Source organism: Podarcis pityusensis (genome assembly GCF_964106645.2).
Source record: "Podarcis pityusensis genome assembly, chromosome: 18".
Classification (NCBI taxonomy): domain Eukaryota; kingdom Metazoa; phylum Chordata; class Lepidosauria; order Squamata; family Lacertidae; genus Podarcis; species Podarcis pityusensis.
In genome coordinates, this window is record NC_138043.1 from 4,087,597 (window position 1) to 4,104,060 (window position 16,464).

Sequence of the window (16,464 nt, forward strand, 5' to 3'; positions counted from 1 at the left end):
GAATGCTTTGCTAATTTTCCTTGAAATCGTAGTACAGTGGTACCTTGGTTCTCAAACTGTTCCAAAACCAAGGCACGCTTTCACGTTGAAAGTAATGGAATACGGATTAATCCGTTCCAGGCTTTTAAAAACAACCCCTAAAACAGCAATTGAACATGAATTTTACTATCTAACGAGGTCATTGACTCATAAAATGAAAGCAATAACCAATGTCCTGCAGTCACACAATCAATCCATCAGCAGCTGGACTGGGTTGCATGCAGTCACAAACACAAAGCAAAAAGAGCTGCAAAAAACACAAAATAAATAGCAAAAACCGACAGACCTCCGTGTAACACTCAAAACAGAAGCATGGCACTCAAATTGGAAGCGTAACACTCAAAATGGAGCACGTTCAGCTTCCGAAAAAAGTTCACAAACCAGAACACTTACTTCCAGGTTTGCGTTCCAAGTTGTTTGAGTACCAAAGCGTTTGAGAACCAAGGTGCCACTAATGTAAAAGGAGACCAACAGCCTCTTCCCTCAGGGCAAAAAAAGGAGGCAGCAATTCCCTAGAAATGGAGGAAAGCAAGCATCTTAGAAGACGTTCCTGCAGGAGGGAATGCCTCTATCAAAATAAAAATAAAAATGGTCGACTCGGAAGGGGCAACCCAGGGTCATCTAATCCAACCCCCTCCAATGCAGATATCTCAGCTGAAGAATCCACAACAGATGGGCCACCCAACCTCTCTTTAGAAACCTCCAGCGAAGAAGGGAGTCCACATTCTCAGGTCATGAATCCCACTGCCAAACAGGCTCCAATTAGTTATTTAGCACATTAGTCATTACTGAACTGAGGCTGCACCAAAATGAAAGCTGCAAGGCAAGGATGCTGATGGAACAAGCCCATCTCTCCCGCCTCTTCTCATCTTCAGAGTCCGAAGGCAGCGAGACAGAATTCCACAGACACAAGTCACGTCAGGAGGAGAGACAAAAACACTTTTATTGCTACGGCATTGGCAGGCAACTCCGGGCCCCAGAGTCTACCGCCTCCCCGTCCCTGCAAGAGTTTGCATATATATATATATATATCTTTTTCTCAGGCCTGCCCCACCAAACGGGCTTGGCTTCAAGGCAGGCCATCATCCAGGCAAACTTTGCAGGAAAGCAGAGGAGAGAGTCGGGGCAGAGGAAACGCAGGGTGATCCGGTGTCGTGTTCAACAAGTCCTAGAGGTAAGCGGGCAGGTCCTTCTCGATCACCTGCAGGCGGAGGAGAAAAGGCGATCAGTAACACCTTCCCTCTGGAGCGGTACCTATTGATCTACTTGCACTTTGACGTGCTTTCGAACTGCTAGGTTGGCAGGAGCTGGGACCGAGCAACGGGAGCTCACCCTGTTGCGGGGATTCGAACCGCCGACCTCCCGATCGGCAAGCCCAAGAGGCTCAGGGGTTTAGACCCCAGCGCCACCGTATGCAGGGCAGACTAAGGGCACTCTTGATGCCATCTCCGGTGCAAAGCCAAAACTGAAACCTGAGTGCGATACTTACAAATGGGTCGTCCATTGGGCTGTATCTCTTCACCACCTGGCCTTCCTTGTTGATTAGAAACTGAAGGAAGGAGAGAGAGACGAGAGAGAGAGAGAGAGAGAGAGAGAGAGAGAGAGAGAGAAAATGGAGGACAGCTAGTGAACAAAGAGTGCCTTGAACCGGGGAAGGAAATCCAGGGTGCTTCGATATGGGATGAAACCAGGGCATCTTTCAGCACAGCAGAAACCCTGGCGCTCCCAATATTGCCGGAGTCTCAACTCCCTCCCAGGGACCAAGAACAGGTTGATGCAGAGATGGAGGAGCTACAGCGATGGGCACAGTGCCGAGGATCAGGCAGACGGGCTTAGGGACCACCACTGCCTTTCACCGCTCATGACTTCTATACAGTGGTACCTTGGTTCTCAGACTTAATCCGTTCTGGAAGTCCATTCCAAAACCAAGGTGCGCCTTCCCATAGAAAGTAACACAAAACGGATTAATCCGTTCCAGCCTTTTAAAAACAACCCCCAAAACAGCAATTTGACATGAATTTTACTATCTAACTAGACCCTCGATCCATAAAGTGAAAGCAATAAACCACGTACTGCAGTCACACAATCAGTAGATGAACTGGGTTGCACGCAGTCGCAAAAAAGAGAAGCAAAAGCAAAAACAGGCAGACTCGTTTAAACGGATGTGTGGCACTCAACACGGAAGCGTAAGACTCAAAACGGAAGCATGTTTGGCTTCCAAAAAAAGTTCGCAAACCGGAAAACTTAACTTCTGGGTTTGCGGTGTTTGGGTTCCAGGTTGTTTTGAGTACCAAGGCGGATTGAGAACAAAGGTACCACTGTATCTGAAAGCCTGCCTCTCCCCATGCAAACCGACCCAGACCCTGCGCTTGTCGTCAGAGGCCCTTCTCAGTGTCCCTCCTCCCCGAGAGGTTCAGAGGCCTTTAGCCATTAAATAACCTCCATAAAATGTGTTCTTAATGCACCCTGGGCTCTTTGAGATGATATACATTGATTAGGTAATTGTAATTTAGAGCCCCCCACCACAGGCCTGAGGTTCCTCCCACCCCTGGGCTTAAACAACTCCACGGAGGACAGTTCCTATCAACAGCTGGCGATCGAACCTCCAGCTGCCAGGGCAGTCTACCAGCTGCCAGGGAGTGCTTTGGGGCTTGGAAACAGGAGGCCGGACTTGATAGGCCCAGCGATGCCCCCAAAGGGAGTTAAGACGCACGAGCCACTTCAGAATTGCCTCCCCTCCGAAGCTGGGATGGGGAAGATCTGTTGCTGGATTTGCCCCCTTCCCCGGCCAGGGATGCTGGGAGCTGGAGGGGCACAGATGTTGCGCAGGCCGATCCAATCGAGGGAGGGCACCCAAAAGGGGAAAGGACCGCAGTCCAGCTGGGATTCGAAGAGCCAGGAGTCGAAAGCTGAAAGCTCACCTTGCTGAAGTTCCATTTGATGGCACTAGGTGACAGGGGAGAGAAAAAACAACAACAACACTTTAGTTTCGGAACAAGAAATCCAAAACAGGTCCATGCATCAAACAGAAATGCCCCTGGGGTCACGCTGCTCAGATACCGCCCCGCCCCCTGCAACTCTCATCAGCTCTGGCAAGCCAGAATGGCTGTTTGCCAGGGATGATGGAAGCTGCGGCAATAGCTGCTTGTAATCTAGAACACAGGGCAAGGGTCAAGATATTGTTCAGGAATCACAACAGTTGCAACTTGGTTCCTTATCAAACTGGGAAGTCAGGGAACCAGGCAGAGTGGCTGGGGAAGCCCAGCCAGATGGGCGAGGTATAAAGAAATTATCATCATTATTATCATCGGTGGCATGCCTTGCCTTGGTCCTAACTGGAGATCTGCAGGCTAGATCGCAGCAGGGAGCTCTGGAATAAATACCCACCCACGCCCCAATCTTCACACAAACAGCACAGGGAGGAGCTGTTAACCACCTCTCCACCCCAAAAAGGTTCACAGCCTTTTCTACCTGCCCCCAAGGGTACCAGTTTTTTGTTAAGGTTTTGAGAGAGCGCTCAATATATATTTGCAGAACCTTCAAAACAAAACACCCTCCTGTGGGGCTTTGCCCTGCCATCATGAGGTCTAGGAACCTGGGTCTCCCAAAGCAGAGCTCAGATTCTCTGCAGGGGTTGTTGTTTTTGCAAAACTGACAGAGCCTCGTCCTTAAAGGGGATTCAGAATTGGGGACCGGGGGTCAGGATCACGCCCCATTAAGAAGCAGGGAGGGGAGGCCCTGAGACATCCCCCAATGTTTCGGCGCTCCTCTGTTTGGTGGCGGATATGTGTGCTGGATTCTCCTCAGTTAACAGTTGTGATGTTTAAGGCGGCTTTCCTTGGTCAGGATGGACGCCACTGCGGAAAGGGGAGTCCTCAGGCCGGTAAATTACACAAGCTTAGAGCTATTCCCTCACCTTTTAGAATTTTGTGCACATGTACAAATTAAGCCACGTTCTCCAAAGTAAAGCACGCCTGCGTTATCAAACAGGGCCGGATTTAGGTTTGATGAGGTCCTAAACTCCTGAAGGTAATGGGGCCCTTTATATGTCCAGCCGTCCTTTGTCAAGAACAAATTGTCACTATTTTTTGTGTTGAATATATGCTATATGGCAATTTGTGGACCTAGTAGGTATCTCAAGCCATTTGCACATGCAGAATGTAGGCACCCTATATATAGAAAGGAGCAAACCAGGGATATTTTAGAGAGCAGGCTAGCAGGCGGGGGTCATGATTTACACCATAGGAGCCTACACAACACAAAACACTTATGTAGGTTTTATTTGTTTTTTCATCTTATATTTTGGAAATGTAGATGCAATGGTTTTTTTCCTTTAAATTTTTTTGGGGGCCCCCAAGAGAGTGGGGTCCTAAGCTATAGCTTGTTTGGCTTATACATAAATCCAGCACTGTTATCGGAGCTGGGTGTGAGAAGAAGGGTGCGTCATCTCTCTGCATATAGGCCGTTTACCAAAGCATATACTATAATTCCAGCTCCCGCGGTTCAGAAACTCACTTGCCCAGTGTCCCCCGGCCTTTGGGCTGGCTCTTCATCCACTTCCAGAGGGGGTGGGCGCCGTCCCCGTTCACCTCGATCTTGCTGAACATGTCGAACTTCACACCGTAACCTGCAGCGAAGGCTTTGATTTCCTCGTTGGTGCCCGGCTCCTGCAGTTTGGGGAAGGGAGATGAGAAATGGTCGCCGCTGGCGCCTGCCTGCCCGCCCCTCAAAAAAAAGGAGCAAAAAAACTACATCACACCACGCGGTTGCCAGACCTCCCGGCACCCTACCTGCTTGCCGAACTGGTTACAGGGGAACCCCAAGATGCGTAAACCTCTCTCAGCGTATCTGCTGTACAGGTCGACAAACTGAGTGTAGTTCACGCCCGTCTTGCCTCATTTCGAGGCCACGTTGGTGATGATGCAGACGTGGCCCCTGCAGAGACGGAAGGGGAACGTTTGTGAAGGAAGACCCTGATCCAACCGTCATGCGAGTATATATATTTACAGTAGGTACCGTATTTTTCGCTCTATAGGACGCGCCCGACCATAGGACGCACCTTGTTTTAGAGGGGTAGAACAAGGGGAAAAAATCTCCCCCTCTCTGCTCAGCGCCCCTTCAGCGAAGCGGCAGGAGAAACGGAGCCCCTTCCATTTCTCCTCCCGCTTGGCTGAAGGGGCGCTGCGCAGCTCTCCTTCTCTGCTGAAGCCAGGAGAGTCTTGCTCTCCCGGCTTCAGCAAAATGAACCCGAAGCCTCCAGAGCGCAGCGGCTATCCCTGAAGCCTTCGCAGCGCAGCGCAAGTTCCCGCTGCGCTCCGGAGGCTTCAGGTTCCTTTCGCTGAAGCCAGGAGAGTCTTGCTCTCCCGGCGGCTATCCCTGAAGCCTGAGAGCGAGAGGGGTGGGTGTGCACCGACGCCTCTCGCTCTCCAGGCTCCAGCAAAAGCAACTCGAAGCCTCCGGAGCGTGGAGGGAGCGCTCCCTCTGCACTTCGGAGGCTTCGCGTTGCTATCGCTGAAGCCAAGGAGCCTGCATTTGCTCCATAGGACGCACATACATTTCCCCTTAATTTTTGGAGGGGAAAAAGTGCGTCCTACAGAGCGAAAAATACGGTAAGTCAATGAGCAAGTCAGATGAGCTTGAATATGCAGAAGGCACCAAAAAATAAATTCAAGGAACCGCAGAAAGAGGGAGAAGTGGTGTCGAAATCTGGAAATGTTAAATTGACTGTAAAACCAATGAAATGTATAAATTTGAAAAATATAAGAAACTGACTTGACCATTCCTCCAAGTCAGTGGTGGCCAAACACGGCCCTCTAGATGTTTTGGGACTACAACTCCCATCCTCCCTGACCACTGGTCCTGTTAGCTAGGGATGATGGGAGTTGTAGTCCCAAAAATATCTGGAGGGCCGAGTTTGCCTATGCCTGCCTTGATTCAAGGCAGGAAGAGTGGGCCCAAACAAATATGCAGAGGGAAGAAAATACCCCGCACACTTACCTGTACCGCTCGAGCGAGACGTCGGCGCCATCGATGTCCGTGGCGTGGAAATCGTAGATGGATTTGGCAGACTGCCAGTCGGTTTCTTGAGCACACTGGAAGCGGGGAGAAACAGGAAGCGGGGGTCAGGAATAAGCACACCTCAAATCAAAAGTACAGGGGCATCTCGGTTTTCGAACAGCTCGGTTCACGAACAACTTGGAACCTGGACGCTGCAAAACCGGAAGTAGTTTTCGAACTTTTTTTCAGAAGCCGAACGTGCTCTGTTTTGCGCCCCCCTGTGTTTCCTGTTGCACTGCTAATTTGCGTTCCCCCCGTTGTAATTCAAGCCTTCCGTTTCCAATTGCAGTGTTCTAAATACTGGTTGTAAATATTAAGATGATACCAGCAAGAATGAGTCTTTCTGTAAATAAGTGATTTAAATCAAGTCTTACTGACTAGTGATTTAAATCAAATCCACCCTGATTCTTTGATTTAAATCGTGCTTTACATCAAATCCACCCTGTATACCTGAAGGAGCGTCTCCACCCCCATCGTCCAGCCCGGACACTGAGATCCAGCTCCGAGGGCCTTCTGGCGGTTCCCTCATTGCGAGAAGTGAGGTTACAGGGAACCAGGCAGAGGGCCTTCTCGGTGGTGGCGCCTGCCCTGTGGAACACCCTCCCTTCAGATGTGAAGGAAATAAGCAGCTATCCTATCTTTAAAAGACATCTGAAGGCAGCCCTGTTCAGGGAAGTTTTTAATATTTAACGCTGTATTGTTTTTAACACTTGATTGGAAGCCGCCCAGAGTGGCTGGGGAAACTCAGCCAGATGGGCGGGGTATAAATAATAAATTATTTTTATTTATTATTATTATTATTATTATTATTATTATTATTATTCAGAAAGAGCTCTCGTGGCACTCTCGTGCGTTTGTGTGTGTGTGTGTGTGTGTGTGTGTGTGTGTGTGTGTGTTTCTAGGGCTGCAAATCTCCCATTTCCCTCTCCTTCCAGCGCCAGGGCTCAGCGTTGGAAATTAGCCAGGCGCATTTTGCAATTGGTGCAAATTCCAACTCCATCCCTGGGGAGATCTGTGGATGCCAAGTTGCCAACGGACATCTCCGTCCGCCTGGCCTCTCCAGCTTTCTAAAGCGGGTCAACTCAGAAGAGCTTATTCCTTGCCAACTAGAGTCGGCCAAGCGTGCTTTCCTCGCGGGGCAACCGATGCCCAGCACCCTTAATAAAACTACAGTTCCCAGGATTCTCCTTGACCTGGGTCAAGAGGTGTAACTTGGACTTTGGGGTGTGGGTGTGTGTGGACGCAACTTTAGCCGTTACAACACACAGGGACGGATCCAGGAGGCTAAACTGCAATTAAGGGGGCTTTCACCAGTCAGGGATTTCAATGGAATTAACGTGTGATTAAATTAATCTGGATCCAAAGCCCCTATCCTTTCCCTCCCCTACCCAGGTTATCCTCTAAAGCAAGAGGGGGTGAGAATCTGTCGCCCAGGCAGCACGGTGGGTTGTAGCCTGGCAACCTCTGCAGGCCACAGATCTCCCTGTTGCTGTTTTAAAACAGTTGACAGACCAGAGGTCTGTCAAACATTAAAAGCTTCCTTAAACAGGGCTGCCTTCAGATGTCTTCTAAAAGTCTGGTAGTTGTTTTTCTCTTTGATATCCGGCAGGAGGGCGTTCCACAGGGAGGGCGCCAAAACCGAGAAGGCCCTCTGCCTGGTTCCCTGTAACTTGGCTTCTTGCAGTGAGGGAACCGTCGGAAGGCCCTCGGCGCTGGACCTCAGAGTCTGGGCAGAACAATGGGGGTGGAGACGCTACTTCATGGCGTTTCCATGTGTTCTGGTATCCGTCATGGTGTCCTGTTGCACCAGATGCGGTTTAGTCCTGCTGGCCACATGACCTGGAAAGCTGTCTGTGGACAAATGCTGGCTCCCTCAGCCTGAAAGCGAGATGAGCGCCGCAACCCCACAGTCTCCTTCAACTGGACTTAACCTTAAAGGGGTCCTTTACTTTTTAAAAAAACCTTATTATTAGTATTATTGGGACGCGGGTGGCGCTGTGGTCTAAACCACTGAGCGTAGGGCTTGCTGATAAGAAGGTCAGCAGTTTGAATCCCTGCGACGGGGTGAGCTCCCGTTGTTCGTTCCCTGCTCCTGCCAACCTAGCAGTTCAAAAGCACATCAAAGTGCAAGTAGATAAATAGGTACCACTCCGGCGGGAAGGTAAACGGTGTTTCCGTGCGCTGCTCTGGTTCGCCAGAAGCGGCTTAGTCCTGCTGGCCACATGACCCGGAAGCTGTACGCCGGCTCCCTCGGCCAATAAAGCGAGATGAGCGCCGCAACCCCAGAGTTGGCCACGAATGGACCTAACGGTCAGGGATCCCTTTACCTTTACCATTAGTATTATTATTTCTGTGCAGGCTCAATCCCTGGCATCCCCAGTTAAAAGGATAACAGGTAACAGAGGTTGTGGGTAGACCCTTGTGAGACTACTCTGGGGAGCCACTGTGAAGTCAGTGCAGTGCAGAAATTATAGGGTGCAAAAATAATCTGAGCGTGTTCCGATGTGCCCTGTATTCCACGCAGCTCCAGTTTACAACCTCGAGTCCCAAACAAACCAAGCCGTGACCAACTCTCTCCCTGTCCCTTTGTTGATGCTGACCTCTAAAAATTCTTGTCTTTCAACATCCTCCCCTGATGCTCATGTGATCGAGGACAATGCGTGTGGGTGGTTCAAGGCCTTTGCCTTCTCTCTCTCCCCTCCCGCCCCCAATCCCTGTTACACAAAGGCTCCATTAGGCAACAAGATTACACACAGAGGAAAGATCAGGAAGGAATTTAGAGCGGCCACTCTGGTTGCCTTTTATAACCAGGCTTAATCAAGATCCCAAAGGAGCAAGCTCTGTAAATGAACCACGGTAAATAAATTAAAAAAAGCACCCTCCTGACTCATAACAAAGATGGCAGAACCGGTCTCAAAGGTGGAAGTTTCCACAGACTTCTCAGTTCTTACTACTGCATTGCAGATGAAAGCAGCTGCCACCACGAACTTTGACTTCCAAGAGCACTTCAAGGCCCCGGACTTTTGTTTCTGGAGAATAGTCAAGTCAGGCAGAAACCAGGGAAATCGGCTGGGTGCCAACGCTGCCCTGCTCCCAGATTAAGGAATGTTTCGCAACATAAACTGGGTTAATCACCAGCCGAAACAGCGCTGTGATTAAAACATGCTTGCTAGGAACCAGCGTTTTGGAAAGTGGAGAGACAGGAACGACATTTCCCCATGATTAGAAATGGCATCCCTTCGCCTGGAAAAAAAAAGCATTTCTTCCAGGCAGGTAAAGTAAGTTGGCATCGACTTCCGAACAGAAGGAAGCACTTTGCCCTATGTGCGGTGAACTTGTAGAACCCACAGCTACAAAACAGGATCGCTTTCTAATGGCGATGGCTTTTAAGACTGGAAAGAAGACACGGACAATAGGTAATCTGAGCAGCTATTACAATCATGGTAAAACAAGGTTTTCAAGGGGATTTTCCGACGCCCTAGCCTCTAAATCCCAAGTATGGAACAGGAGGTGAATACTGCTTTGGCGATACTGTACTGGGTGGGCTTTTTTTCTCCCTCGTCCCCAAAGCAGAAGAGAGCCGATAAGCACACCTGAATTAGGAAAAAACTCACTTATAATTAAGATTATAAGCTTGGCCAGAGATGTTCCCACTGCATTAATAAAAAACATTTTTATACGTTGCCCCAGGTGCAGCAGAGAACTGCATTCAAGGTGGAGAAGCCTCAGGTGAAACTTGCTTTGCTTTTGATTACTTTTGAGGCAGCAACTAATTGCAGTTAATTGCCTACACCGGGACAGGTGTAGGCAATTGCTCAGGGAAAGACTGGTGCAGAGAATTAGGTGCGAGAGGCAGGAGGGAGTTTCTAGCACAAAGTTATGAAATGAGGTTGTGCGCTTTTAGGCTCCAAAGCCCACCACAGCGACAGACCCCAGAGAGAAACAGGAAGAACCGGTTGCCCCACAGAATCAGGTAGGGGGGAAAAGAAGCAAACTCCAAGCAGACCCACCCGATATTAACTGGCACTGCTAATTTAAGTCTACTCGTTTTCATGGGTCCACTTTTGAGTAGAAATTACCTGAATTCCACCCACCGTGCTCTGGAAGCAGCCAGAGAACAGCAAGACATCGGGTCATAATGCAAAAGGTAGCAGCGTGATCCAAAGCGAGCCAACCAACCCCACAAAGCCAGTGGTTCGCATTGGGCCAGGACCTAGAAGGGCTTCGGTTCGAATCCTCCCACTCATGAAGCTCACCAGTCAATGCCCCTTTAGCTTAACTCACCTCACAGGGCTATTGCGAGAATGAAACAGGGTGTGGAGGTAATATCACATACAGCAGCACCTTTAACTCTTTGCAATAAATGTGTGGCGAATATATTGCAAGGGTGTTGGGGAATATAACAACCCAAGTCCCAGAGAGTAACGGGAAGTGTTGGCAGTTTCACAATAGGGCGAAAAGAGTTTCCTTACGGTGGCAGCAGCCCTCCCTGCTTGCTTATCTTTAAATGCATTTATAGGACACAGTTGCAATTCTTGGAACTGGCAGCCACCCTCCACAGCTGCTGGGAAAAGGCAGAATTAAAGGCTATGTATATTAACACACCAAGACCCCTTTTCCAATGCACCCTGGGAGACAAAAGGATATATATGTGTATGTGTATATGTATATATATATGTATACACACAAAAAAAAACCCCTCGCAAATATATATATATACACACACACACACACACACACACATTTATATATACATACACACACACATATACACACACAAATATATATACATACACACATATACACACATACATTTATATATACAGACACACTATATATAGAGAGAGAAAGATACACACAAACACACACAGAGGATTATGGGAATTATTGCAACACTAGCAAAAGAAAAAGAATTTAGGAAGGAAATCAGCTTAACACTCCATTTCATGGGAGAGACAGACCATGGATCCAAAGGGATTATGGGGGGAAGAAAAATAAGAGCCAAGAAAACAATGGTCCAAGGATTTGTTAGGTCCTCCAAGAGGGAGACGCTCTGGCCCCCCACGTCTATGCTATGACCACCGAAAACCCAGGGGCGGCTAGAGCGGCCACGGCTGAGAGGCCTAGCCGGGCCTAGCGCGACCAAGCCTTTCTTCGAAACTCACCATTGTCCTGGTCAGGCCCCGCGTTGCCAGCAGCCCGCAGAGAAGCGTCCTCTTCACTAAGCGCTCCAAGCTCATCCCCTTCGGCCGCTTTCCGCGGACTCCGCCTTTATCCTTCCCCTCAGAAACGGCTCAAATTCACGGCAGCCAATCAGCGGGCGGCTTCTCCGGACGCCCCAGTCGAAAGCACCGCCCCACTCTCTCTCGACCAATGGGGCAGCGGGAAGGGCGGGGCAAGGTTTAGCAAGCGGCGGGTAAGACGCGAGGCCCCGCCCTTTCGTACGAGCGCTGATAGGGCCGTGGACGTTACGGGCAGGTGGCGCAGCCAATCGGGAAGATCTGCATCCCAGATGCGGTTGTCTTGGAGATTAACATCTGGAGCATCCTTGGAAAGGAGCCAGAAGCCAGGATGCAAAGCTCTGGGGGAAGAAGAAGAAGAGGAGTTTGGATTTGATATCCCACTTTATCACTACCCTAAGAAGTCTCAAATGGGACGCAGGTGGCGCTGTGGGTTAAACCACAGAGCCTAGGACTTGCCGATCAGAAGGTCAGCGGTTCGAATCCCCGCAATGACGGGGTGAGCTCCCGTTGCTCGGTCCCTGCTCCTGCCAACCTAGCAGTTCGAAAGCACGTCAAAGTGCAAGTAGATTAATAGGTACCACTCCGGCGGGAAGGTAAACGCCGTTTCCGTGCGCTGCTCTGGTTCGCCAGAAGCGGCTTAGTCCTGCTGGCCACATGACCCGGAAGCTGTACGCCGGCTCCGTCGGCCAATAAAGCAAGATGAGCGCCGCAACCCCAGAGTCGTCCACGACTGGACCTAATGGTCAGGGGTCCCTTTACCTTTTTAAGCAGCTAACATTCTCCTTTCCCTTCCTGCCCCACAACAAACATTCTGTGAGGTGAGTGGGGCTGAGAGACTTCAGAGAAGTGGGACTAGCCCAAGGTCACCCAGCAGCTGCAGGTGGAGGAGCGGAGACGCAAACCCGGTTCACCAGATTACGAGTCCACCGCTCTTAACCACTACACCACACTGGCTCTCTAACATTAAATTATGGAGCTCTCTTGTTAACACCCCCCTCAACAACACATCTCACATTGCTGTAAATTTTGGTTTGATGGAAATGCCCTGCAACTCCCAATTTAAGTGTAACACAAGCTCATTACAAAACTTACTTGCTTAAATTAAAGGTAAAGGGACCCCTGACCATTAGGTCCAGTCGGGCAGGAGCTGGGACCGAGCAACGGGAGCTCACCCTGTCGCAGGGATTCGAACCGCCGACCTTATGATCGGCAAGTCCTAGGAACATGAAGGGTGGAATCCACGCCGCCAGCCAAGGTCAATTGTATTCATCATTAAAACATAATTCCACCAGATGTATTCAAGTATACACCAGTGCTGCAGCTAAATTGGCATCAAAGTCAAAGTCAATAAGGCAAAGTTCTCCTGCCTGTTATTGATTTTATGCCTGTCTCATTTGTTTGGACCTCTCAAGGGAGCCAGGTGTTCTGATTAGAGCCAGAGAAATTGTCGCCAGCTTTCTCAATTGCAGCCCTGGTTTTTTCCAGCGCCAAGCAAACAATCTTTCTACTCCCCTGGGCTTACAAACTTTTTAATTATGTGTGATGGTTGACGCCGGTTGCTTTTCTCCCAAGAAACAGGCGTCTTTTAATTTCGTGGCTGCTGTCACCATCTGCAGTGATCATGGAGCCCAAGAAAGTAAAATCTCTCACTGCCTCCATTCTTCCCCTTCTATTTGCCAGGAGGTGATGGGCCCAGTGGCCATGATCTTAGTTCTTTTGATGTGGAGCTTCAGACCATATTTTGCGCTCTCCTCTTTCACACTCATTAAAAGGTTCTTCAATTCCTCCTCACTTTCTGCCAACAAGGTTGTGTCATCTGCATATATGAGGTTTTGTTTATTGATGTTTTAATGTTTTATTGATGTTTTAATATTATTTAAACCGCTTTGAGGCTTTTCTTAAAAAATATAGAGCGGTGTAGAAATGAAATAAATAATAATAATAATGCAAAGGAAATGAAAAGGAGAGCCCAAAAAACAAAATACATCTCTAAACCCAGCCAGATGGGCGGGGTACAAATAATAAATTGTTGTTGTTGTTGTTATTGTTGTTGTTGTTATTATTATTGTTGTTATTATTATTATTATTATCTCTATCTCTCAATATCTACGTGTGTTCTAAAACGCGATCCCGGAAATCGCCGACACACACATAGCGCTAGACCCCTCTTCATTTTTTGTCTAACTCTAGCGACCACGCTGCTCCCTGAGGCCGCCTCCCTGCGCATGCGCCTCCCCCGCAATGCCTCCCGGGAGTTGTAGTTTCCTCCAGACGCGCTCCAGCTTACACGGCTGCGCGAAGCGGGATGCCTATTGGCTGGCGTGGAGGAGAAGGAGGCGGAGCAACGCCGCGCCTGCGCAGTCGGGACCAGCCAATGTGGTCTGGGTGGGAGCTGAGATGAGGGGGGTTTAAGAGAGGGGCATGTCCATGCTGAAGCTGCAGGGGGCGCTGCTGCTGCGGGGCACAGGTAGGCAGTTCAACAGGTGGGGAGGGGGAGGGGGGAGTCAGGCAGCCACCTCCCCCCACACAATTCCACCCCCCAAAAAATTGGGGAAGGGGCTGGGGCCTTATGCCCTCCTCTAATATGGGGAGAGTGTGGGGTGGAGTGGGATGGGGTCTCCCCAGTAGGAGGGCTGGATCATATCCCCCCCCCGCCACTCTCCCCCAGTTGAGACTAAAGCCCCCCCATCCATAATTGCAAATTGGGGGGGGGGCTGGGGCCCTCTCCCCTCCTCTGATATGGGGAGAGTGTGGGGAGGGGAGGGGGGAGTCAGGCAGCCACCTCCCCCCACACAATTCCACCCCCCAAAAAATTGGGGAGGGGGCTGGAGCCCTATGCCCTCCTCTAATATGGGGAGAGTGTGGGGTGGAGTAGGATGGGGTCTCCTCAGTAGGAGGGCTGGATCATATCCCCCCCCCCCCGCCACTCTCCCCCAGTTGAGAGTGAAGCCCCCCTACCCATAATTGCAAATTGGGGAGGGGGCTGGGGCCCTATTCCCTCCTCTAATATGGGGAGAGTGTGGGGTGTCCTCAGTGGGAGGGCAGCATCTAATTCACCCCTTCCATTCTTCCTTTCAGAGGCTCCCCCAATGGAGAGAGAAGCCCCGTACCCATAATTGCAAATTGGGGAGGGGGCTGGGGCCCTATTCCATCCTATAATATGGGGAGAGTGTGGGGTGGAGTGGGGTAGGGGGTCCTCAGTGGGAGGGCTGCGTCTAATTCACCCCTGACGCTCTTTCGGTGGGGAGAGAAGCCCCCCTACCCATAATTGCAAATTGGAGGGGAGGGGGTTGGACCCTTTTTCCCATATAGGGGGGCATCTGGCAGCCACCTTCCCCTACACAGACACACCAAAAAATTTGGGGAGGGGGCTGGGGCCCTAAAGGTAAAGGAATCCCTGCTCTTGCCAACCTAGCAGTTCGAAAGCACGTCAAATTGCAAGTAGATCAATAGGTACCACTCCGGTGGGAAGGTAAACGGCGTTTCCGTGCGCTGCTCTGGTTCGCCAGAAGCGGCTTAGTCCTGCTGGCCACATGACCTGGAAGCTGTACGCCGGCTCCCTCGGCCAATAAAGCGAGATGAGCGCCGCAACCCCAGAGTCGGTCACGACTGGACCTAATGGTCAGGGGTCCCTTTACCTTTACCTTTAAATTCAGTTAATAATAATAATAATAATAATAATAATAATAATACAGGACAAGACTGTATCAACACAGGACGCATTGCATTTTATATTGAAATACAGGACGTTTCTGTATTATACCAGACAGGTGGCAACCTTATATGTGTGTGTGAAGCCTTCCCTGTCTTGTAATTTGTAGAGGAGGATGAAACCCTTTCCCCCTTTACAGTTGCTTCATTGCCCCTTAACGACAGGGCTGGATCCATCCCTTTTCCTTCATTTTCTGTGGGCAGTGTCTTCGTATTACTTAACAGGAGGTCTCGCTCTTTTCCGCCCACCCCCCGCTGCCCCCAAAACAAGGGTGGGAATTAAACTTCGTAGTTTGGGGTGTGGTGGGAAGCGGACTTATTCTCTCCTCATTCTGGTTTCCCTTCAATATTCTCCCCTTTTAACGCTTACCCTTTCCGTTGTGTTTCAGAGAGCCTTTGGATCAGAGTGAGAAATTACTCCTCTGCCAGGGCGAAGGAAGAAGCCAGGAAAAGATGGGTGTGTGAACAAGTAGAGTTGTTGGAAGGTAAGCATAATATAACGCGGGTGGCGCTGTGGGTTAAACCACAGAGCCTAGGACTTGCCAATCAGAAGGTCGGCGGTTCGAATCCCTGCGACGGGGTGAGCGCCCGTTGCTCGGTCCCTGCTCCTGCCAACCTAGCAGTTTGAAAGCACCTCAAAGTGCAAGTAGATAAATAGGTACCACTCCGTCAGGAAGGAAAACGGCGTTTCCGTGCGCTGCTCTGGTTCGCCAGAAGCGGCTTAGTCATGCTGGCCACATGACCCGGAAGCTGTATGCCGGCTCCCTCGGCCGATAAAGCAAGATGAGCGCCGCAACCCCAGAGTCGGTCATGACTGGACCTAATGGTCAGGGGTCCCTTTACCTCTTAAGCATTGTATTATTATTATTTTTTAAACTCTTCCTATTTAACCAGTTCTATTAAGGAAAGTTTTATTATTATTATTATTATTATTATATATTCATACCCAACCTTTTCCCCCAGACAAGGTCTCAAAGCGACTTATAGAGAACAACTAAAGAAAACCCTTTACATTTGTGTGGCTAAGCAAACACTCTTAGGAGATGCACCTCTGATCTCTCTCCCTCTCCCTCTCTCTCTCTCTCTCTCAATCTCGTGAAAGCATTGGGTTCTTTTGCTTAGCAAATGAGCAGCACCCTAAGCACTGAATTCTCTAAAACGAAAATTGGCTCTCAGGTTTCCCGATTCTAACTGGAACGTTGGAAGCGGCAATATCCCAATTGCTTATTTGGAAAAGGGCTGGCATTCTTTTATAATCCAGAGGTACCACTGTATCTGTCTGGAAACTCTAGAAACAGCTCCCTTTCCTTTCCTAAGGAAGCTGCAGAACTGTGGGCTGAACCCCATAAAAACAGGATTATTTCCCTTTGCAAAGTAAGCTCAACAACTGTGAGCTGATCCTTCAAAAACCAGG

At 49.7% G+C, this 16,464-nt stretch overlaps 2 protein-coding genes and 1 long non-coding RNA gene across 3 annotated transcripts in view; 1 reads left to right on the forward strand and 2 right to left on the reverse strand.

Annotated features, from left to right (window-relative positions):
• Positions 1 to 957: 957 nt before the first annotated feature.
• On the reverse strand, positions 958 to 11,421 carry GPX4 (glutathione peroxidase 4). The gene is made up of 7 exons (XM_080989284.1): positions 11,262 to 11,421; positions 6,037 to 6,131; positions 4,830 to 4,974; positions 4,555 to 4,706; positions 2,961 to 2,985; positions 1,529 to 1,588; positions 958 to 1,240 (listed from the first exon to the last, which is right to left on the reverse strand). The coding sequence occupies exons 1-7, from the start codon at positions 11,334 to 11,336 to the stop codon at positions 1,208 to 1,210; spliced, it is 585 nt and encodes a 194-aa protein (XP_080845410.1). The 5' UTR covers positions 11,337 to 11,421; the 3' UTR covers positions 958 to 1,207.
• Positions 11,422 to 13,685: 2,264 nt separating this feature from the next.
• The window catches only part of POLRMT (RNA polymerase mitochondrial), a 50,992-nt gene continuing 48,213 nt past the window's right edge, over positions 13,686 to 16,464 (forward strand). The window contains exons 1-2 of the mRNA XM_080988756.1: positions 13,686 to 13,806; positions 15,440 to 15,535. Of these exons, the coding sequence (XP_080844882.1) occupies positions 13,761 to 13,806; positions 15,440 to 15,535 (142 nt within the window). The 5' untranslated portion in view covers positions 13,686 to 13,760. The remainder of the gene's footprint in view (positions 13,807 to 15,439; positions 15,536 to 16,464) is intronic.
• LOC308467561 overlaps positions 14,388 to 16,464 on the reverse strand; it is a 52,480-nt gene continuing 50,403 nt past the window's right edge. The window contains exons 2-3 of the long non-coding RNA XR_013981217.1: positions 14,571 to 14,971; positions 14,388 to 14,420 (exon numbers count right to left, since the gene is read on the reverse strand). This is a non-coding gene — a long non-coding RNA (uncharacterized lncRNA). The remainder of the gene's footprint in view (positions 14,421 to 14,570; positions 14,972 to 16,464) is intronic.